At 37.0% G+C, this 24,412-nt stretch overlaps 3 protein-coding genes across 7 annotated transcripts; 2 read left to right on the top strand and 1 right to left on the bottom strand.

Moving 5' to 3' along the window:
* On the bottom strand, positions 1 to 1,027 carry LOC104105652 (thylakoid lumenal 19 kDa protein, chloroplastic). The gene has a single exon (XM_009614006.4). The coding sequence runs from the start codon at positions 983 to 985 to the stop codon at positions 245 to 247; it is 741 nt and encodes a 246-aa protein (XP_009612301.1). The 5' UTR covers positions 986 to 1,027; the 3' UTR covers positions 1 to 244.
* A 2,579-nt stretch (positions 1,028 to 3,606) lies between these two features.
* On the top strand, positions 3,607 to 18,010 carry LOC104105653 (E3 ubiquitin-protein ligase makorin-like). Of its 5 annotated transcripts, none has more exons than XM_070175795.1 (8): positions 3,607 to 3,823; positions 5,694 to 5,781; positions 5,869 to 6,644; positions 13,542 to 13,611; positions 16,256 to 16,411; positions 16,533 to 16,598; positions 16,907 to 16,970; positions 17,764 to 18,010. In XM_070175795.1, the coding sequence occupies exons 1-5, from the start codon at positions 3,813 to 3,815 to the stop codon at positions 16,334 to 16,336; spliced, it is 1,026 nt and encodes a 341-aa protein (XP_070031896.1). In that variant the 5' UTR covers positions 3,607 to 3,812; the 3' UTR covers positions 16,337 to 16,411; positions 16,533 to 16,598; positions 16,907 to 16,970; positions 17,764 to 18,010. The 5 variants fall into 5 exon arrangements, with proteins under 5 accessions (XP_070031896.1, XP_009612306.1, XP_033514419.1 ...); XM_033658528.2 differs by having other exon boundaries at positions 3,608 to 3,823; positions 16,323 to 16,411; XM_009614008.4 differs by lacking the exons at positions 16,533 to 16,598; positions 16,907 to 16,970; positions 17,764 to 18,010 and adding an exon at positions 14,669 to 14,775 and having other exon boundaries at positions 3,608 to 3,823; positions 16,323 to 16,411.
* A 3,517-nt stretch (positions 18,011 to 21,527) lies between these two features.
* LOC138906495 (uncharacterized) lies at positions 21,528 to 22,070 on the top strand. The gene has a single exon (XM_070195525.1). It carries the CDS (start codon positions 21,528 to 21,530, stop codon positions 22,068 to 22,070), a length of 543 nt encoding a protein of 180 aa, XP_070051626.1.
* The last annotated feature ends 2,342 nt before the right edge of the window (positions 22,071 to 24,412 follow it).

Here is a 24,412-nt window from a genome sequence, read left to right on the forward strand (position 1 = left end):
TCAGGCAAGTCAAAGTTCTTTTTGCATAGGTGAATTATGTATACAAGATGTACAGATGTAACTTTTTGTAAGTTCATTGTAACATTGATGCGGCTTTATTGAAAGAAAAGAAACCAATTTGTATATCAATGGAAATCTCTTCATTGGTTTTATCCAGTTATTACATATTCCAAAACTCTTCCTCTATAGCCAAATGCCAAATGCAAATACATAGTGCAAATAAAAAAGACCAATCCTATATATATTACCCAACAGTTTTAAAAGACTGATGGATGTGCCTCAGGGTGTCTTGATCCTTCTTCCATTCTGGAGCTGGCGCATTGACAAAATGAGCATACAGCTTGTTCTTAGCACAAGTAACAGTTATCAAGCTATGTGCAGTAACTCCATCAATTTCATAGTCATAATACAATTGCCCATTTTCATCTTTCCTCTCTTCTGATGTAACACTATCAGCATTAGCAATGATGTCTTGCAAATTCACATCTGATAAAGCCAAGTTGTTCAAAACAGCATCTTTAGGTGCTAATTGCCTAAACCCTGCAAGATAAGTAAGGTACTCTTTCTCAGTCTTCTTCTTTGGGTTATAAAACTCACTGTCTGTACCATTTGTTCCCTTCTCAACTTTTGACACCAGCCGCTCTTTCCACCCATCTGGGACGTCGTAAATGTACTCGGCCGACGCTTTTTTGTCGGAGTTTCCACCGTAGCCGCCGTAGTTGGCGGCACTAGCTGCTGTGCCATAGTAAATCTTGTAGGTTGTGGGAGAGTCTGCTAGTGAAGGGGAAGTGGTTGTTAATATTGTGGTTGCTAATGCTGTGGCTGTTAGAGTGGTGGTTAATTTGATTAGAAGTGGTTTAGAGGGTGGTGAGAGGGTGGCGTGGGGTCTCGAAAAGGGTGGTGGAATTGGTGGTTTTGTGGTGGTAGTGGTGGTGGAGGAGGAGGAGGAAGAAAGGAAAGATGAGTGGTGGAGAATGGTTGCCATTGGAGTATTGGATTGTTTGCGAAATCTTTGGCTTGGGGTAGACTATTATTATATTATTGTGGGTTTGTCATAAGATATATCTTATCCACTTCGCGAGGGGATACTTGGTTAAACTGGCCAATTGTAGCCAATCATCATTTTTGCATTGTGCCCTGTCATATTTGCTTCTTTGTCATATTAATATATGTTTCTTTAAATTTAATTACAGGCAAAGTAAAAATAATATGTACTTGATCTTGGTATAGAAAAAGATATTCAGGAGGGGAACGGAATTTGAATTTATAGGTTTGGGATTCTACTCTTTTTAAATTACAAAGTTCTAACTTAATAATTTGTACAAGGTTGAGTCGAACACATAACTTACACACTAGCTTCGCCCTCAGTCCCATTGGAAGATTTCATAGTAGAATTAATTCGCCATATACTCTAATACATTATCTTCTGGGATTGGCTTTATTATCATTTTCTCCTAATTTTAAAAAAAGTATTTTATAAAGTTTTTTTTAGGTTACTTTAGCCCGACTTGATATAAGACCTGCTTGTGCCAAATAAATTTGAAGGATTTATTTCCACAATTAATATTATAGTCACGCTATGTTGTGTAATTGTGTTGATTAATTGAAATCATTCGTAATATGTTATTCACACATGAAAATAATTTAAAAATATGAGAGGAAATAAACATTTTAATAGTAAAACTTACCCTACCAAATGATTGGACATTCTTCATAAAGTTGGTTGTTGTCGTCCCTTATGAGTAATATATTTTCATCTCTCAAAAGTAGTAATCAACAAAAAGCAATTCCATATCATAATTCCTAGGATATTAATAAAAGTTAGACAATTATTCTTTTGCAACATTGTTCAAAGAAAATTTGACACTGGGTCATTAATGTTGTTATAGAATGATCGATTTTTGGTCTTTTTAGTTTTCAGTTTTCACCTTTTTCCTTTTCTTTTGTTTTACTGCATCGGTATTGGTGATTGGAGTATTCATATATTTGGTGCATACAGGATTACAGATTCAATAAAGCTATGTGATTGTATCCCATTAATTCCGCCACTACTCTTTCACTTTGATATTTCGAATACAATTTTTTTTTAACCTCTAAGTACTTCACAATAAAATTTTAAGGTAATAATATATCCACATTTTATTGTTATTAGGGAGTTTATTCATCTTACATTATTACGAGGAAAAAGAAATCTTAAATTATTATCACAATATTTGCAAAAAGAAAAAATCGCAAGATTTATCTTTTAGTTCACTATAACCCGATAAAGTTGGTGGCTTAATGTCAATATGCAACTAATTCATCACGAGATGTATGATTAATTTTCATCTAAGGATTGTAAGTATTGTTAATTTAATAATTTGAAGTTTATTAAACGATTCTTTGCACACAAGGCGACTAACGTTATTTATATTGTCTCCTGTCACATGTGAACATGTCAAGGGTTCATTTTCACCATTAACAAATTATTACATATTATCCACATCTTTTCAAATATAGCAATGAACACACCAATTGGCAATTGCAAAGAGAAAAAAGAGAGAGAAATAGACAAAGTTGGACACAAAAGCGTCATATCCTACTGTGTGTTGTGTTTGGTATGAAGAAAAATATTTCCGAAAAATATTTTTCGATTTTTTCATATTTGATTGGTTTAAATATTTTGGAAAATATTTTCCTAGTGAACTTTTTTTCTCTAATTGGATGAAAATGTTTTCCATATCAAGAGAAGGAAAAATATTTTTCAAAACTCTTTTTAAACCTTTCCCACCAATCTACCCCACCCTACCCTACCTCACCCCACACCCTCGCCCACCCCCACTCCCCACCCCTACCCTAAATAAATATATTATTAATAGTACTTTTTTCTCATGTTATAGATAGATTTTTTTTTTCATTTCAACAAATGAGTTTTTTTTTATGATATAAAAAAAAAATTATTTTAACAAAAAAGCACTTTCTTTTCATGATGTAGAAAAAGATTTTCTTTCACTTCAACAAAATAATGTAGTAAAAAGTATTTTCTTTCATTTCAACAAAAAAAGTAATTTCTTTTCATGATGTAGAAAAAGTATTTTTTTTATTTCAATAAAAAGAGAAATTTATTTTCATGTTGTAGAAAGAGTACTTTGTTTTTCAACCAAAAAAGAATATTTTATTTTTAGTTGTAGAGCACAATTTTCAACGTTATTTTTGTGTAAAAAAGTAAAGCAGCACATTAGTTCCTTTGGATTTGTGTGAATTTTCAGAAGAATAATTACATTTTTGAAGAAAATAGAGCTCTGAAAACGTTGGGTATTTTTGGGGGAAGAGAGCAAGGAAAATGAGGACTTGGGGGAAGAGTGTGAGGAGAGAAGAATAAAAAAATATTTTATACTCTTTAACCAAATATTTAAAAATATTCACCAACCAAACAAAAGAAAATATGTGCTCACTATTTTTCATGAAAACATTTTACATGAAAAAATATTTTTCTTACGTACCAAACACATACTATCATTTTCACTTTTAACCAACTAAATATTCCAGATATTCCGAATCGCCCTCCCAAGCTTTCATTTTCTAACGTTGGGTCCACACCTCAAAAACTATAAAAACGGTAGGTCGAGAAGAGGGGGAAACTAGCCTCAGCAGTAAGCAGTGGGATCGAACCGCCAAAAGCAAAAACCCTAGCCCCACCTACGTTCCGCCTTAAACGAGCCGCCTTAAACGAGCCAGAGCGAGTGAGCGTAACGCTCAATTCTCGCTCTGGCTTTTCAATTATTTAACTTAGGAGTGTTAGGCTATCGACTTTCAGTCGATAGTTTGATGCCATGTCCAAAAGGTAAGGTTTCTATATATAAATTAGTTTGGTCTCGCCTTATCATTTTGCCCTTTTTTTCTTAGGATTTGAATGATCTTCATAGTTTTTTTTCCTTCTAATTCCATTTTGCAATCGTAATGCTTAGGTTTTGATTACGGTGATGTATATTCGTATGATTATATGTGTTTCAACATAAATTTTGTGGTGATGTTCATTGAATGTTTGTGTCATGTGATTGAATGGAAGATGTCAAGGTTGAGAAGTAATAGATTCCATCTTCTTCGTGACCAAATTTTCTGAATCCTTATGACAAATTGAAGGACCATCAAATAGTTGGAACTTGAAACAAAGAGGATAAGTTCTGGAAATAGTTGCGGGAACATCTTATTCATTGGTTTGTTGATTGGAAAACTTGTCAGGATAATCAGAGACGCATTAAAAGAGGTCACAACTCACAAGTTTGATTCAAGTCTAATGTAGTTACCAAAATAATCCGGCAAGAATTGACTTAAGTTACCATATCAAGTTTCTTGTCGTCAAAAGAATTAGGAATTGGTTGGTTAGTATTGTTAGAAGTCGAGTACAAATGCCTAGAGTCTGAATTGTGTTAAACCTCACCCAGAAAACGTCGTTAGTTATCGCCCTAGTGTTCCAATGGTAAGAAAACTCCAAGACTGCGGTGGGTGGCTTTGGAATGAGTAGTTGATCCTACATAACAAAAGAAACTCACAAAAGTATGGTCGGAAATAGATTCATGCGGCAACACATGAAGCACATGAAGATGAAGATCTAGGGAGTTGATCGGCGCGTGATGGTGCGTGCAAGCTTCAACTTTGGTGTGGGTATGTGAGTGCGTGCCAGGTTCAACTTTGGTGCGACTTCTTAGATTTTACTGGCACTATGTTCCTCTTCTTGTGGAGTTGTTGGTTTATGGGCAACACTCACGTAAGACAAAGAAACTTTAGGTGCAGATTGTGGACAACTACGTGGCACAATTTTCTCTTCTTTGAAACATCCAACTACATGAACAGGAAGTAATTCTTATAATGTAGAGATACCATGTTGAACTATGTGAGCCACCTCATCTGAAATTTTAAGTTAGAGTCTGGGAGAGGATACATATTTTTATTTGTTCTAATTAGGTCTGTGTGACATGTCCTCTTTTGTGCCAACGTAATTCTTTTTTTCTTGGACCATGTGCGCCAAAATATTTCTCATATATATGGATGGTGGTGAGACCCGAGTGGAGGACCACTAGTTGTTCTGGTATCACGTGAAAAGTTCATAGAACTGGGAGAAAAGATCGAAAGAACGCATTAAGACAAATGGCTAATGTTTGGGCCCTTATATTCACACCTTTCAATGTATACTCATATTTTCTTATGTGGGTCACTTGTATTCACTCATATATAATATGTGTAAGTCTAATCTATCGCACAACCTATTTAATAGTCGTATTTACTTGAGATGTACTATAAAAAAGTTCCTGACTGATAAGATGCCACTAAGGAGCTTTCTGCCATCGGTTTGTGTCATGTGCTTTGAGGTGCTGTGCACTTGGAAGAAATAAATAATTTTTGCGTAGTTGAACTTAAAACATTAAACTAATTGCTTATTATATGGTGTCTACTACTTTTTTTTTGTTGATGGAGTATGTCTAGCAATGTTAAAAGGTAATATCTGAAGAGGTAAATTATCATCACTCTAGCATTTTCTGATCATTTGTCCTTTTACCATAACTATACAACTAAAGAATTTGATTGACAACTTTATGCCGAGAAAAGGAAAATATTGATTAGCAAAGTTTATTGTTAATTGAAATTTGTAAATGAATTTGTGGTCTCTTGAAGATGGCCATATGCACTTACTGACATGCTTATATATTTTCCAGGGTTCTTTGCAAGTTCTTTGTACATGGTGCATGTCTGAAAGGGGAGTACTGTGAGTTCTCACATGATTGGAAAGACCCTCCAAATAATGTAATGTTCTGGACATTCTATTTTTGGCGATCAAAGTTGCTTAGCCACTTTGGCATCTAATTGCTCTTACTTGGATTATTGTTGCAGGTATGCGCATACTACCAAAAAGGACTATGTGCCTATGGCAGCAGGTGTAGATACGAACATGTTGAAGTTTCTCAACAGCATTCACCTCCATCTTCGTCAGCTCCAGCTCAACATCTGCTCTCAAATCCGTCTCCCACCACCTTATCTTCTGGAATGCTAGCAGATGGTGCAGGACTTTCTGCTGAGTATTTAACTTCAGGCAGACCTTTTTACCCTCCCAACCAAGCTGCATGGAGTGAAAGTTCAGAGAATCATCATGTGGAAGAGATTGAAAACTTTGTTGAGTTGAAGAGAATTAATCCAGCTGATCAATCAATTTGCTCTCTTGCTGCTGCTGGTAATTGTCCACGGGGAGAAAAATGTCCATATATTCATGGAGATTTATGTCCAATCTGTGCGAAGCATTGCTTGCATCCTTTTAGGCCTCAAGAAAGAGAGGAGCATATGAAAACATGTGAGAAGAGGCAAAAGCACCTTGATTTATTGAAGCATAGTCAAGAAATAGAGTGTTGTGTGTGTCTTGAACGTGTACTCTCCAAGACAACTGCAACACAGCGGAAGTTTGGGATCCTTTCTGAGTGTGATCATCCATTTTGTATATCGTGTATCAGGAACTGGCGCAGTGGTTCTCCTTCCTCTGGGATTGATATCAACTCTACATTTAGGACCTGTCCCGTATGCCGGAAGCTTTCATATTTTGTCATTCCAAGTGTCATTTGGTACTCCACAAAAGAAGAAAAGCAAGATATCCTTGACAGCTACAAAACCAAACTCAGGTTCATCTCTCTCTCCCCTTTTTCGTTTTGTGTTCTTTGTTTTTTCCTTTGGATTTCTGTGAACCTGACTGGATTTTAGAACTATTAGCATGGATGTAACTTGTCTCGAAGTGCAACTGTGAGAAAGCACGGGAGAAAATATATTATTGATATGATAACTATAATACAAGTACCCCTATTTATAACAATACACAATACTTACACTACTCCTATTCCATGTAGGATTATGCTTATTTACACAACAACTAACTAACTAACACTCCCCCTCAAGCCGATGCATACAAATCATATGTACCGAGCTTGTTACATATATAACCAATACGAGGACCAATGAGGGACTTGATGAGAATATCTGCAAGCTGATCATTCGACTTCACAAACTTTGTAGCAATCTCTCCTGAGAGTATCTTTTCTCTGAAAAAATGACAGTCAATCCGAATGTGTTTAGTTCTCTCATGGAACATCGGATTTGATGCAATATGAAGGGCAGCTTTATCGCACACAAGTTCCATCTGGATGATTTCACCAAATTTCAAATTCTTGAGCAATTGTTTGATCCAGACTAGCTCACATGTTGCCATAGCCATTGCTCGATATTCTGCTTCTACACTAGACCGAGTAACTACATTCTGTTTCTTGCTCTTCCAAGACACCAAATTGCATCCTACTAAAACACAATATCCAGACGTAGAACGTTTATCAAAAGGTGATCCTGCTCAATCAGCATCTGAGTATCCAACGATCTGCTCATGACCTCGATCCTCAAATAATAACCCTTTGCTTGTAGCCGATTTTATATACGGAAGAATGTGGACAACTGCATCCCAATGACTATTACAAGGAGAATCCATAAACTGACTTACAACACTCACAGGAAAAGAAATGTCGGGTCTAGTCACTGTGAGATAATATAATTTACCAACCAGCCGCTTATATCTTGCAGGATCGCTAAGCGGTTCTCCCTGTCCTGGTAGAAGTTTAGAATTCAGATCCATCGAAGGGTCAACAGGTCTGCAACCTACCATTCTTGTCTCCTCAAGAATGTCTAAAGCATATTTTCTTTGTGAAATAACAATACATGAGCTAGACTGAGCAACCTAGAAAGTACTTTAATCTGCCTAGATTCTCAGTTTGGAAGTGCTGGAAGAGATGCTGCTTCAGATTGGTAATACCATCCTGATCATTGCCAGTAATAACAATATCGTCAACATAGACCACCAGATAAATACAGAGACTTGAAGTAGAATGCTGATAAAACATAGAGTGATCAGCTTCATTACGAGTCATGCCAAACTCCTAGATAACTGTACTAAATTTACCAAACGAGGCTTTAGCAGATTGCTTTAGACCATAAAGTGACCGGCGCAAGCGACATACAAGGCCACGAGACTCCCCCGGAGCAACAAAACTAGGTGGTTGCTCCATATAAACTTCATCCTCAAGGTCACCGTGAAGATGTCCAGCTGATAGAGAGGTCAATGACGAACAACAGCCATGGATAGAAAAAGGCGGACTGATGCTATTTTAGCCACGAGAGAGAAAGTATCACTCTAATCGAGCCCAAATATCTGAGTATATTCTTTGACAACAAGACGGGCCTTAAGTCGATCAACCTGGCTATCCGAACCAACTTTGGCTGCATTAACCCAACGACAACCAACGGTATACCTGAAGGAAGAGGAACAAGCTCCCAAGTATCACTCGTATGTAAAGCAGACATCTCGCCAATCATAGCCTGTCGCCATCCTGGATGAGACAATGCTTCACCTGTAGACTTACAGCTTGTTTGGATGGTTGTTATCTATCGTTTTATAATGTATTGTGTTGTATTGTATTGTATTGTATCGTTTTATAAATACAATATTTGGATAGATTGTATTGTTTGCAGTTGTTAAATAACATTTTGCTTCATGCAAATTCTAACAAAATTAGCAATTCTAGGTTGGAGTCGGATGCGACAAAAGTTCTGGGAAAAAAGGGACGAAGACAAAGTAGGTTGTAGGTGGGAGATTTGGAGTTAAAATTAAAAAAAAAAGGTAAACGGTAAAATAGAATTATGGAGTAATAAGTTAGGGCATACTTGGAAAGAAAAATAGGAAACAATCCCACCACACCAAATCGGTTGTTTCAAAAAAGGGACCTTTCATTGTTCCGGAACAATGAATTTAATAATACAATACAACCAATTTTAATGAAACAATCAAAACAAGCATTGTTTTGAGATAACAATACAATACGATACATTGAGTAACAACCATCCAAACAAGCTGTTAGGGATGGAAACAAAGGACAAAGAAGATATAAAAGCATAATGGGGGATGACAGACGATGATAATTTAAACCGACATAATGGGAATTAGGATTAAGTGTGGTTCGTATACCTTTTCCGAAGTGCAATCAGTGTACTAAGAAGAGACAAGTCCGGAGTAGGAGTAGTGTCAGGTGCAGGACGAGAATCAGCTGGGCCTGATGCTGGCGCGGACGACGACGATAAGTCCAGAGTGGTGTTTCTGTGGCTGAGGATCAAGGAGGAGCAACATTAGACTCCTCAACGGTTGGTATGGGTAAGACTTCTGTGGGTGAAGGTGGAGGGGAGAAGCTATAGTAAACTCCTCAAAGCTCGGTATAGGTAAGACCTCAGATATATCATGGTGGTCAGAAGAGGTAAAGAAATGTTTAGACTCAAAAAATCTGACGTCAGCTGACATAAGGTACCTACGAAGAATAGGTGAATAACTACGATATCTCTTCTGAACACGAGAATAACCAAGAAAGACACGCTTGAGAGCAGGAGGAGCTAACTTATCTTTCCCGGGGCTAAGTTATGAACAAAACATGTGCTCCCAAAAACACGAGGGGGAAGGGAGTATAAGGGTGGCCGGGGAAACAATACTGAATACAGAATCTGATCCTGGATGTGAGATGAAGGCATCCGATTAATCAAATAACAAGCTGTGAGAACTGCATCGCCCCAAAAACGCAACGGAACACGAGATTCAATGAGAAGTGTGCGACCAGTCTCAATAAGGTGCCTATTGTTTCTCTCTGCAACCCCATTTTGCTGAGGGGTATAAGGACAAGATGTCTGATGAATAATTTCTTGAGAAGTCATAAACTGCTGAAATTGAGAGGTTAAATATTCTAAGGCATTATCACTGCGAAAAGTGCGAATAGAAACACCAAATTGATTTTTGATTTCAGCACAAAAATTCTGGAATATTGAAAATAATTCAGAATGATCTTTCATTAAGAAAAACCAAGTACATCTTGAATAATCATCAATAAAACTAACAAAATAACGAAATCCCAAGGTTGAACTGACTCTACTAGGACCCATATATCAAAATGAAGTAAAGAGAAAACAGACTCTGCATGACTCTCAACACTACACGGAAAGGAGGCTCGGGTATGTTTCCCAAGCTGACACGACTCATAATCTAATGTAGACAAACTAGATAAACTAGACACCATCTTCTAAAGCTTGGATAAACTTGGATGTCCTAAACGTCTGTGAATTAGGTATGGAGGATTTGTAACTAGATATGCTGTGGAAGGATTGAGTAAGTTAAGGTAGTAAAGGCCTTCTGATTCACGCCCTGTGCCAATCGTGTGTCCTATATTGCGGTCCTGTATAATAAAAGAATCATCAATAAAATATATACAACAATGGAGGGCACGAGTCAAACGACTAACAGATGCAAGACTAAAAGGACAACCACGGACATAAAGAACGGAATCTAGAGTGACAGAAGGTAAGGGATTAGCTTGTCCAACTCCTTTTACTTTAGTTTGACACCCATTGACTAAAGTAACAGTGGGAAGAGACTGTGAATATACAATATTCGACAAAAGTGATTTATTATTAAAGATATGATCAGAAGCGCCCGAGTCCATCACCCATGGTCCAAGAGTATTAGATTGGGAAACACAAGCAAAAGAATTACCAGCAACAGCAGTATCAGTCTGAGCAACCGAGGCTACTTGTGGAGATGTCTGCTTACTTGCTCGATATTGAAGGAACTCGTTATATTCCCCTTCAGATAAAGGAAATCCCTGGATATCTATAGTCTCAGTCTGGGCAACATAAGCATTTTTGGGTAGACAACCATGTAAGGAATATCACACTTCATGAGTGTGCCCAAGTTTGTGACAATAAGAACATTTGGATCTAGATCTTCCAAAACGACCTCTTCCTCGTCTATTCTTCATAGTTTGAGATGCCCGATTGTCCACTGTCTGGGATGCGAGAACAGAGGAGTCAAGTATGTGATGAGATCACTGCGTGACTTGGTGCTGCAGCAAGGCGAAGTAATCAAGAGAATAATTCATCAATTATGGGGACAGTCGAACTAGCCAAAATCTGGTCGCGTACTGAATCATGATCATTAGGAAGTCCAGTGAGGGTAAGAACTAGAAACATCTTCTGTCGCTGCATTTGTTGCTTTTCAGCACTAGTAGAAACTGACATCAACTTTTCAAATTCCTCCATGACTGCCTGTACTTGTCCCAAGTAAGTAGACATATTTAATTCCTGTTACTTTAAATTTGTCATCCGCGATATCACATCATAGAAACGAGATATGTCATTAATGTATAAAGTGCGAGCCTTTTCCCAAACCAAATAATATGTCTGGAATGGACGAAACAATGGCATCAACTTGGAATCAATAGATCGCCACAGAATACTATATAACTGAGCATCGATCTTAACCCAAAGTGCTATGGCATTTTCACCTCCTTCGCTAGACTTTTTGATTAGATGATCTTGAACACCTTAACCTTTACACCACAACTAGACAGACGAAGCCCAAACTAGAACTTCCTATTAAAGGTTCCAAGGTAATCCTAACACTAGAACTTCCAGAACCCGTGTTTTTAGGCCCAAAAACATCAAATCCCAAAGATATCGTTGGATTGAAGAGAGGTCTAGCAAATTATTACCAAATAAGAGAAAGAATCAACTGTAATCCACTGAAACAGACGAAGGAAACACTGTAGTCACTGGAAATTTTACTGTAGCTGCCGGAAAAATCAGTGTAGTCGCTGGAAAAAACTCAAAGTGGTCGTAATCAAACGAAAACAGTAAGGGTGGGTTCGGAATTAGTAGACGACCCAACTGTTTTGAAGAAACTTTTTCAAAAAAAGGCCGGAAGTGGTCGTACCCGGCGGCGCATGAGCTCACACGCTCGCCGGAACCCTAGTTTCTGATGGTGCGTGAGAAGGCTACTGCCGGAGATGTTCACTTGGGTTTGGTCGCCGGACGATGACGGATTTTGTGGTAGTGTTGGATTTTGCACAACACTGACGGAGAGCGAGATGACGCAAGACAACTTTGAAAAGTCGCCGGAAAATTGAGGCACAGTGACTTTTGGCTCTGTATTCTAGTTCCTGGATGTGTCTCCACCACGACTCTGATACCATGTGAGAAAGCACGGGAGAAAATATATTATTGATATGTTAACTATTATACAAGTACTCCTCTTTATAACTATGCACAATACCTACACTACTCCTATTCTATGTAGGACTATACTTATTTACACAACAATTAACTAACTAACAGCAACAAACATGGAAAGTTCCTAAAATATTTTATGTGGTTTTTTTAAATTGCAGTTGTAACACATTCATTAACATATTAGGCACTACTTTCAATCACGTCAGAGGAACTTTGTTAAGAGAATCTGTTGCATATGATCACAACTCACAAGTGTGCCCGTTAGGGAATGATAAGTTGGGTAATCTATTTGATGATAATGCCTTCAGGTACCTGGTACTTGTGCTTTTGGGAGGTAACAAGCAACCCGTGGAATTAGTAGAGGTACGCGTGTGCTGGCCTGGATACCATGGTTATTTAAAATAATGATAATACCTATAACACTTCGGTTCGGTGATAAGAGTACTTTTTCAAACCCTGCCACGGACCAATAGTTTGGTATTTAAGTTGAGAAGGGTAGCAGGGTGGCCCATTATCCGTGGAGATTTGAACTGTGTGCCTGTTGGCCCTCGGAGAATTCTCAGTTTTCCAAAAAAAGAAAGATTCTTTTCATGACAACAATTATGTTCATTTAGTGGTAGTGAGATCTGAAAAGTCAGCTTATGGTGTTGTAGGAGTTTTCTAATTTCCAAGTAGTAGTCATTGTTATGAGCCCAATGGGACTCTTAAATATATTTTGGAAGAAAGGAAGAAAGAGGAAGGATAGTAGGCCATTTAGAAGACAAAAAAAAGAGGAGAGGAGTGATAAATCTTTTTTGAATTGATTATGAGTAGGAAAAACGGAATGTGTGTCATTTGGGTCTAATCAAGTATTTGTTCTTTTTGGCATTACAAAAGGACCTTTGCACCAGCTTTTTGTTGGAATAAACGAAACTAAACATTTTGTTTATGACCTTCTTTCTCTCTATCTCAGTTTCTCTTGCTAAAAATCAACTGAGTAGAAAAAACTAACTCACCCCTATCCTCTTGTCACCTTCATCTGCCTTTCTGTCAATCCAAAAGCTTCGTTAGGCTTTGAAATGACGTGGTTTTATTTGTTTCAACTTCGAACTTACCAAATGTAGAGTCCCATATGTTTTTTGATTTATTTGGCGAGTGCTGCTACTCTTCCAAAGATGGACCTTCTTGACAATACTCATTATTCTATGATAAATTTATTCTGTGCATTCAATCTAATTTTGATGAATTTCTGTATAATGAAAATAAATCTGTTACCTTGATGTCTAAGCTCTCAGAAAATACAGCACATGAACTTTCTGAGTAAACTTTTAATTCTGGGTGGTGTCTCTTTATGTTGCTGAAACTTGTGCATCTATAAAATGCTTCCCCTTCCCCCTTGTTCCTAGGGAAAGCGTCTTTTTCTCTCTGATGTATTCTTCGTTTTCCATTTTTGAGCTCAGGTCTATTGACTGCAAGCACTTTGACTTTGGCAATGGGACTTGCCCATTTGGAGCTAGTTGTTTCTACAAGGTACTAATGTTATGATGTCTGTCTCTGTCTTCAGAATTTGATGCCAACAGTGGTTTGTTGCCTTTCCTGTAAACATAGCATATTTTTTTTCCAAACAATGGTAGGTTCTTTCTGTTAAGTTACAGAAATGGATTCTAGATGTATTGACATCTCAAACCATAACACTTGAGGACTTTTAATTCTAAAAGATGGATGTACCGGTTACGTTTGCTTGGATTTGATAGCTCGAGTAGTCAAAAGCGCAAAAAGCACTGAAATTTGTTGAGGCTTTAAGCACAAATCCTCATTAAAGCGTGGGCATTAGCAAGAATACCGTCAATGAAAAAAAATAAAATATAGAAATGTATTGCAAGGAAATCTATAAGCACAAAAAATAATTATTTGGACGAAAGACAGTAAAAACTATAATTAAGCTTTATATGCAATTAAAATCATGTCCATCAAGTTAAAAGACCATATTAGATTTCTGTTTTAGATGAAGAGATGTAATTTTAGGCTTTTAGTGGCTTGTTTTCTTATGCTAAATTTCTAATTTCTTATACTTGATCACTAAAAGTTAGTCATGACGTTTTTTAACAACTAATGTACCGTTTTATCAAATATATTTATTGTCTATTATTGTGCTATTGGTGAAGAGATGGCACTCCTTAGAACCTTGATGCCTACACTGAAGCGCCATACTAGGCGAGGCAAGCGCACAGCCTGAGCTTCACTGAGCTTTAAGGATTAAGCTAAGCTAGCTTTTAACAATATTGCTGATAGCCCACTTGAAGTACACAAATGATGTTTGGATGACTTGAGTCCTTATTAATGATAAATCCGTCAAGGAAAGATTAAGAGAATATATTTGCAGCGAAGTGAAGTGCCACTTTAAGTACACGAATGGGGCTAAACTTGGAGGGAATATATTTTCGTTTGGTTCTATTTATTCCGAAACTCAAATTATCTATAGTGTTTCTCTATTAATCAAGTTTCTGTTTGACTTTCACTTATCTTGTCAATGACATAACCATGAAACCTCATCCTGTGAACTGTTGGTTGGCTCATCCATTGTCAGAATAAACAAGTAAAGGCTCAAGGGAGATCCAGATTATGAATGCACGGCTGGCGAAACTCTCTCTGTTCCTTCTCGTTGTTCTTACACTTATGGCCACTGCATTATGGGTATCTTTTAGGACATTTTATATATTTGATATGAATTTCTTTCTTCTCTAGCATTAATTGAAGGAATTTTCGTAGCACTCCATATCTGGAAAAAATGATTATTTTGCAGAGATCCTTTTTCCTCTCTTTGTAGATTTCCATAAGCTTTATTACTTCGTTGTAGATGATTCAGATCACTCTTAATACTTTACCTTGTCAAAAATGAATACAAAGTCAATAGTTTAATCACTCTTTCCAAAAGGTTCATCACTCGATTCGTAAATTGAACCCTACAATTAGAATATCTCTTTTGTTCTTATATATCAGAAACAATGTACTCTCTCTCTCTCTCTCTCTCTCTCTCTCTCTCTCTCTTTAATTTTTCCCCCGTCTCTACCGGTTTAACCTCTTTCCACACCTTATTAGTACGTTGAATAGCTTGGTTAGGTTTACTACAACCTCTCTAAGGTACTTCCAAACATTTATAGACAACCATCCTAATGATAGGTTTTTTCTGCTCTCATATTTTTAATGATGTATGAGGTATGATAACAAATGAGGAGGTTATAGCCTTGGATGGCTGGATCTGGTGCAATTTTTCCAGGTATTTGAATTTCACAGTGGGGAAAAAATGGTCGTCCACAAATTGGTTTGGAAAATGTCTTCCTTAGTAGAATTGGTTGGCGTCATTGAAAAAATTAACCAATAAACCCAAAGAAGAGAAATACTATGGTGTTTGACTACGGCAGATCTATGCTAATAGAAGAGATTGCTCGTCGATTTCCAATGCCTTCTCACCTCTAGCGCTGTGCATTAGTTCCATAACCTCATGCTTATACCTGCGTTACCATGAAATATACATTTATTACTCTTCCAACTCGTCACTTTAATTCATCTAATATGCACGATCGTAATTACACTTCCTATTGGTGAAGGTTGTGCTTATTGTCTTGGGTCTCATCAATAATATATCCTTCCCAGGACATTCTAATGATAACTAGTTGTAAGTTTGACAATTGTTTTTAGTTTCAGTTGAAATATTGAATGACACTGAAGTAGAATTTTAGTTTTGGAAGAGCATGCGTTTCAAACGTGATCCAACTTAGCGTAGATTGAAATGTATGTGCTAATGATATAGGGATGACTCCCGTTTAGTACGGTGCTGTCACCCTATTTCACTGGAATTCATATGTTTGCTTGTTCATTTGGTTTTTGGTTTCTTTAATGAATGAGGAGGGTGTCTGAGTTTGGTGACAGATTTACTTGATGTCACAGGGGACTGTTCTCTTCCATAATGGATGTTTCCGATAAAACTTTACATATTTCTTTGCATGCTAACACACCCATGGGTGGGTGGCTTGGTAATGTAATTTCTAAATACCACTAAGTGGTAAAACTTTACATATTTCTTACAGAACCATTCATCAAGTTAGCAGTATTTCTTTGTTTCTGATCATCTTTTTTCCGCTTTTCTTGTCTCTGTTATTGTTGTGGTTCACAGCCTTTGATATATTTGTATCGCAATGCATGCCTGATTGCTTTATGGATATTATGGTCCACTATTGCAGCATCAATACCGTGATGGCCGTCTGGAGGAAGTGATACTGCGTCATCTTGGTTCTGAAGATGGAAGCACAGTGGTTGCTAAAAATATTAGGTTACACCTATCATCCAAACTTTTTCTTCATTGTGTTGTGGTGACAATTTTGAAGGGTGTTTTCTATTTCCTTTGGTCCGTAACTGACTGATTTGATCTTACATATCACTGTTACTTTCAGGCTTTCAGACTTCCTTAGCAATTTGAGAATAAGGTGAACAGTGGCAATGCTTATAGTAATTTCAGGGTAAGTTCTGCATTTTTTGTTTTTTTCTGTTGGTTGCATTTTTTTTCGTGTAGAAGGATTTCAAAGGGTTTGTTTGTAATGTAATGGGAAAAAAAGAAGAAAGACTTTCCTTTCAAATTAATGTTTCACATAGTTATTGACTGGTTATTCTATAGTCATGCATTTATGGTTTTCTTTTATCGTTCCAATTTAAAACTCTTCTAGTATCTTTTCATAGCCTTAGCTGATAACCTTAATGGTCAACCATTTATTTGATGTATTTGTGACAAAAAGTGTGCTTTTCACTCTGAGCATTCTTCTGACTGCAGGGTTGAAGTTCGAAACAGCTTGTATTTCTTCTAAGTGGCAACAAAATTTATTGCATTTTGTGAGGTAAGCCATTATCACTTTCCCTGGTCATATCGAGTCTTAACTAGCTACTAGCGGAGTGAAATGGGTTGTGGATGTCTGACTTTAGCATGTCCTAGATTCTTCCAGACGAGATACTTCTCCCTAAGAAACTCTCCATCTAGGACTAGCATCGGACCTTCCAAGAAAACAGTGCCAGTTAGCTCATCTTGGCTAGGCCTGGACAATAGCCGAGTCGAGCCCCTTTTTAGACGAGATGCTTTTCCCAGAGAAGCTCTCTAGCTAGCATTCGTCCTTCAAAGAAAACACTGCAATTTAGCTGATTTTGTCTAGGCCTGGGCACTGGCTCGGCTTGACTTATTTGAAAAGGAATTGAAGAAAGTTCAAATTTTATGTTCCCAATTTTGTCTTGAGTGAGCTGGATTCACTTGTCATGTCATTACTTAGGGAAGATGGATGTAATTTCACGATATTGCTCCACTTCTTGCATCTTATTTTGCTGCCCGCTACTTCTTGCATCATTAGGAGATTTATATATGAATTGATCCTTGGAAGTTAGAATTGATGACTCTACCCTGTTAATTCTGAAAAACGAGAAAAGGGAGTATATGGTTTTCTTGCTGTTAAACAGATTTATCCGAATCGTAGGTGATGAATAAATGAATAAATTAGAAAAACATTCTTCTTTTGCCATTGATGGTGGGTGAAGAATCAAGTAGCTATATTATGGAAGTCGCCATTTTATTTGCTTTATTTATGTACTTATCATTTTCAGGCATCTTTTGTTTTAATTATAATTTTCTTTTGGCTGTTTCAGTGCAAATTCCCCTGGTGATATACGTTGGAGTTGAGATGCAGACACGACATTCCAGGCAGGGGACATGGATATACATATTGAACCATAAAATGAAATACCCCAAATAAAAACAATAACAAAAGATAACCAAAAAAAAGGAGACATAAAGTGAATATGGATTGTATTCCTTACAGATTAACCAAGTCTACTGCAATGTGTATGATAATAACTATAAATAAAAGCAAAGACATGTTTTTGGCGGTCCCCAGTGTTTTTTCTTACGGAAAAAGGTCTAAAATGTCCCCTTACTATATGAAATAGGACAGGTTAGCCCTCCGTTAGAAGTTAAGTCTCTATTCTGCCCTTTCCGTCAACAAATGGGCTCGTATATGCACTCCATTACTAACGGTGGGAGACTCATAAAGCCACATGAAATATATGTGAGGGTAAGTTAGACCTGGTTCGAATTGTACAAGGGCATATATGAGTCAGTTATAATAGTCATTTCTCAAATACTTCACAACTGCATATCAGTTTACTTAGACACTTATTTGACAACACAAAATTAATTATCACAGCAAATAAATTAAGTCATAGACACAAACATTCAAATGAATGGCAATGATTTCATTAAATCTTAGTAGTTCAAAGGGGTCGAATCATAACAAAAGACAATGTCGGAATATTCTAGTAGCTCAAAGGGGTCGAATAGGAGGTGTCGTTGCGGACTTGTTGCCAATTATTTCATGGCATGGACTCCTTTAAATGTTGGGAGAAGGTTTTTCAAGTGCCAGAAGCATGAGGTAAGCAAATGTTTTGATGGGTTCTTTTAATTGTTTCGATTTGCTTGTAAATTTATTTTATTTATTTTTGGTTTTTAGGATGAAAAATATTCCTATTGGGAATGGCAAGATGAAGAGCTTCCTCCTAGAGTTTCAAATCTCATATGCAGTTCAAATCTCATATGCTCTCCAAAGGAAAGTTTGATCTTGATAATGTTATGATGCTCGTCGATCATGGAGGAATAGAAGCTTTAGAATTGGAAAGAAATGTTCTAATGAAGTAAGTGACCAATTTAGAGTACTCAGTTGTGCTTGATGCTAAATTTTGGAAGAAGATGTAGATTTTCATGTGTGTGATATTGGGATGTTTTGTTATGTTCTTTGGATCCGTGGGAAATGATATGTAATGTTAGTGTTATTGTGGCTTAATTGTTGTCTTTTATTATGTAATGAAGCATTATGTTTTTGTACAAGGATTTAATGAAGTCATTGCCGTTCATTTGTTGTGTCTATGACTGAGTTTATTTGTTATAATAAATAGCTTGGTGTTGTCAAATGGGTGTCTAAGTAAACTGATATGGAATTATGAAGTGTTTGAGAAATGACTATTATAACTGACTCATATATATCCTTGTACAATTCTAGGTCTAACTTGCCCTCACAAATATTCCACGTGGCTTTATGAGTCTTCCGTTAGTGATGGAGGGCATATACGAGCCCATTTGTTGACGTCAAGGGCAGAATAGAGACCAACTTTTAACGGAGGGCTAGCATGTCCTATTTCATATAATAAATGGACATTTTAGGCCCTTTTCCGTTTTTCTTATCATTCTTTTTCCTGTCCTCGTTACTTGTCGCCGCAATAGACACCAAAATGTATCACAACGCCTCCTCAAATCTCTAGTCCATTTCTCCTGATTTTGTCATTTAGGAGCTATTGCAGAGAGACATGAGTGGCAGGAAGCTCTGGGTAAATCTACTTATATGGGATGGGAGAAGAGAAGAAATTTATTCGTGTTTGCACCGATCAATGCATGCAAGACATGCATTTCTTATACATAGATACATGTTTGATCATTTACTTTAATTTGAAATTTTTAAGCTTAAATTTTTTGGATTGAGGTCGGTGAGGTACATATTTATCGAGGCGGTGGTGGTGTCTTTATCAAATTGAGAAGATTAATAGTTTGTTTGGCCAAGTTTCTTTTTGACTAAAAATTCTTTTTCAAAATACTTCTCGAAATGTTGCTATTGGGGAAAAATAAAGTACACGTAGACAGATTTTACGTGAGTAATGTATCTTGGAGAACGAATTTCGAGAATATCACTTCAGAATATCATGAGAACCTACTACTTGAGTCCGGAACCAAAGTGTTGCTTTTTTGGATTCAAAGCACAAAATAGGTGAAAAATAACTGATGACCAATTTATATATAACTCATGTGTTCAATGCGCTATACCTTAACGACACGTTTGTCCGTTAAGGTATAACGCATGTGTTGCATGCGCTATATGTAAACTTTACTGGCCCACCAATAATTGATTTGAACTTTACTGACTCATAAATAATTGAGGGTATAACGCATGCATAATACGCGCTACATATATAGCGCGTATTATGCATGCGCTATACCCTCAATTATTGTACCCCCAGACTGATTTTTTGCTTATTTAAGGAGTTTTAGAATTTCGGTAAAAATCCATTCAGGATCCTTCAGGTTTTCCAAAATATTTAATTGCTTAACTTATTTTACATTTTGTCATAATGTCCGAAGAGCGAAAAATTAGGATTGCATTATATTGGGGGGTGGGGGTGGGGGTGGGGGTGAGGTTGTGGTGAAGAATAACTTAGTACGCTATAGTTATTCTCCACAGTGTATTATTAAGTTGCCACTTACAATGGAGTACGGTAGATTGGTTTCGTTGTTATGTAAAAAAAAATGAGTGTGAGGAAACATTCGGTTAATATTAAAGTAACCGGAAGATATCCGAATTCTGTTACTCCGCAAGGGGTTGCTTGTGATGCTGAGTTTAACATCGAACACGATGAAACTCTGACAGATTTTTTGAGAAATCCGGATGAAAATCGGGAACTTCTTGTGATAAAAATATTGGAAAAGTACGTCAAGGCTGAAGACGTTCGCAATATTGAGGTTTCGCAAAATAGGGATATGAATTTTACAAGTTATGAACCAACGGACAGATATGAATTTTACAAGTTATGAACCAACTGACAGTTGGAATATGCCTAGTTTTGGTGTGTTGGATCATGGTGGTCCATCTGGGAGTCATCAATAACAAGATAATGTGCATCATGGGATATCAACAGATTATGATTTGTAAGTTAAGTGATAAAGTTTATATGTAATGTTTGGATGAATTTGAGAAACTCATTATTTTATTTGTTGTGCAGTGAAAATGAGCAACTTGAAGATACTGTCCTTACTCAACTGCCCGAAAACGATATATTTAATCGGGATCTGGCAGATGCACATAGTCAGGAAGATGATAGTGATTATGACAACAATGCTGATGAGTTTGGAGATGACACACCCTTCCCTGATGAGGGTGATAATGATGAGTATGAGAATGATAAACGTGATTTCACGAGGGAGCATGATGCCACCAATGAGCATGCTCCATATATGCAGACTCCACCTCCCGTTAGACCCAGAGTGTACAAGTCTCATGTGTCGTTTCATTCAAGGGAGATTCCCTACCTTGATCAGTTGCACAGTATGCCGGATATGGATGCCCTCATAAGGGATCTTGACGACATTCGGATAGCAATGTGGGATGAATCTAGCTAGACTAATAGTGTTGTCAAAGAATATGTTTTTTGCTGATAAAGCGCGTCTAAACAGGGCAGTGCGAATGTACAACATAAAAGAGTGTCGTGAGATCGTGGTTCATGAGTTATCTTCGGAAGTATACAAGGTTATTTGTCGTAGATGGTTTCAAGGTTGTACATGGATGTTGTATGCGAGAAAGTTGAAAATAAATATGTGGATTGTGGGGAAATACATTTGCACCCACACTTGTGATATGAACACATTCAATGGGAATCATTTTAACTTGAATGTTGACTTGATTTCTCTTGTCTTGATTCCACACATTGAATCGTCTATAAGGTACAAGATTAAAGAGTGTATAACATCTTTCCACCAGGTATATGGATGTACTATTACCAAAAGAAAGGCATTTCTCGTGCATAAACGTTCTTTTGAGATTGTTTATGGTAACTGGGATAAGTCCTTTGCCGCTCTACCCAGGTACATGGCTGCATTGCAGTACTTTAACCTCGGCACTGTTGTTGAATGGAAGCTTGAGTGGAGTCCGGGAATACAAAAATTCATATTTAGATATTTGTTCTGGGCATTTAAATCAGCCATTGATGGTTTTGTGCATTGTCGGCCAGTAATATATATAGACAACACTCATGTCTATGGAAAGTATGATATTAAGTTGTTGATCGCCGTTGCAGTAGATGCTAATGGAAGCATATTTCCCCTCGCATTTGCTATTTGTGCCAATGAAAGCCAATAGACTTGGACATTATTTCTGAACCACTTGAAGGAGCACATTGTCAGATAACGTTCAGGTATTTGTCTAATATCTGATCGGCATGGCGGTATTTTAAGTTTTGTACATAATTTGCGTGCATGGCATGAACCGTATGCCTACCACCGTTACTGTGTTAGGCCCTTGAAGGCCAATTTCTAGAGGGCTCATCCAAATAAGAACTTACATGATTTAATGTGGATGGATGCAACAAATCACCAAGAGTGTAAATTCAGGAGGTGTATGGAATTGATTAGGCAGGAAGACCTAGAAGCCTATCGTTGCTTGATGCGACATGAGCTTGACAAGTGGACTTTGCATAAGAACGGTGGTAGAAGATGGGGAATTTTGACTACAAATGTTGGAGAGGTTTATTGAAAGATCCAGAGGTGCATCGTCATTGATGGAAAATGGTGTTGAATTTATGCCACAACCAATGAAACGATTTGAGAAATATAGGAAGCGAGCACAGTGGCATACATTTTTGTAGTATTGCAGCGAGCGAAATATTTTTGAAGTTCACACTGGTCTGCATCAAAATTATAGGAATAATACACACACCGTCAATGAATCCAAAAGATTATGCTCGTGTGGAAAATAGTCAATCTATCACTTGCCATGCTCACATGCCATGAAGTGCTTTCAACATACAGGTTTTGCGGCAACGAGGTACGTTGATAAAGAATATAGTGTTGTTGCATACGTAAACACCTATAGTGGACAGTTGCAGCTAGTGGGTGCTGAGCATTATTGGCCTTCGGAACCATTTAAAATGGTGTGTAACAAGGATTATGTGCGTCAATGGCAAGTGCAAAAAAGAACGCGAATACGGAACTAAATGGATGTTGGTGATACCGTTTATGCGCGTAAATGTGGCATATATTCCCAAACAAGACACGATCACCGTAAATGTCCTTCAGCTGGTTTGGGAAGCGGTGGTAATTCAACTATTTACTTTATTCCTGATTTGACCGAACTACGTGGGTCTGATTCTTACCGGATGTGAGATACGTAGGCAAACCTCATCGGTATTTTCAAAAAATAAAAAATTCAAAAATATTTTCCCTTTCCTTAATTCCTTCTTAGAATTCTTTCCTTAGAAAATTCAAAAAAACAAATCAAATCAAAATATTTTCTTTCTTCTTTAGAAGTTTTTCTTTCGAACATTCCAAAAAAAATATAAAACAATATATAAAAAATCAAAATCCAAAAATATTTTCTTTATTCTTAAAGAATTTTCTTTTCAAAAATTCCCAAAAAAAAATCAAAATTCAAAAATATGTTTCTTGTTAGGAGCTTTTGTGGTCTATTTTGTATATAAAATTTTTTTTAAAAAAAAATAAAGTAAAAAGAGTTAGTTTATTTATTTTATTCCTAATCTTCCCCTAAACTACGTCATGATCTGATTCATGCGGCGTCATGATACGTAGGCAATCCTCATCATATTCGATCATAGCCATAAATAAATTGAGTGAAAAAATAAACCAAAAATATTGAGTGAAAAAGAAAGAAAAGAGTGACAAAAAATAACAGAGAAAAACAAAGAGCGAAAAATAACAAAAAGAGAAAGAAAAAGAAATCAAGACATGAAAAAAAAAGATCCTCCCGAGATGGAATCAGTTCACCCCTGTTGGTGAATCATACTCGAGCTTGTTCCAAAAGCTAGTCAGGCTAGGTCTATTGCAGTCAGTAGCCCCGAACTGGCCAAACCCTGAGACCCCTCGCACCGGGCTAATGCTAGATGGGAATACCACTCTAGAGAAGTGGAACATGATACGGAAGACTGTTGGACTCTTAAGAGAGCAGTGGAAGACCTCATCGAGGTCAAGGCAATAGTGCTTAGGGATGAAGAGACCCCTAATATGATGAACAATCCTCTGCCTACTCACACCAACGGGCCAGTAGTCAGAATGATCTATGAAGATGAGGAATTTGATCCGGCACTGAAGGCCATTGCAGCCATTGCCGAGACATAAGAAAAGCCAAAAAATGGTCGCCAAGCCTGAAAGTCCCCCATCAGACGAGAGTCTCGGTAGACAGTCTTGTTATCCTTTCCGTGTTCGAATTATCTCAGGGTGTGATTCGGATATTTTACTTTATTGTCTTACTTTCCAATGTAAACCCTTCTATCTTTAAAATTCAAAATTAAAAAAATCAAAAAAATAAAATAAAAATCAAATAAAATTAATATTTCGTTGTCCAGGAATCTCTTTTCTTAATCTCGTCACTTTTCTTATTCTCTTTTCAGTTATGTTAGTAAAGATTTTAATGACATGGCATGCTTGCGGACTTCATGCCCAGATCCTAAAATGTTGTCAGACTTTGAA

This window comes from Nicotiana tomentosiformis, chromosome 1, assembly GCF_000390325.3.
Source record: "Nicotiana tomentosiformis chromosome 1, ASM39032v3, whole genome shotgun sequence".
Classification (NCBI taxonomy): domain Eukaryota; kingdom Viridiplantae; phylum Streptophyta; class Magnoliopsida; order Solanales; family Solanaceae; genus Nicotiana; species Nicotiana tomentosiformis.

Coding starts and splice junctions, on each gene's coding strand:
- LOC104105652 (XM_009614006.4), bottom strand. CDS start 985: ATGGCAACCATTCTCCACCACTCATCTTTCCTTTCTTCCTCCTCCTCC.
- LOC104105653 (XM_033658528.2), top strand. Junction 5,782..5,868: donor GGAAAGACCCTCCAAATAAT/GTAATGTTCTGG, acceptor TTATTGTTGCAG/GTATGCGCATACTACCAAAA. Junction 6,645..13,541: donor AGCTACAAAACCAAACTCAG/GTTCATCTCTCT, acceptor TTTTGAGCTCAG/GTCTATTGACTGCAAGCACT.
- LOC138906495 (XM_070195525.1), top strand. CDS start 21,528: ATGTGGATTGTGGGGAAATACATTTGCACCCACACTTGTGATATGAAC.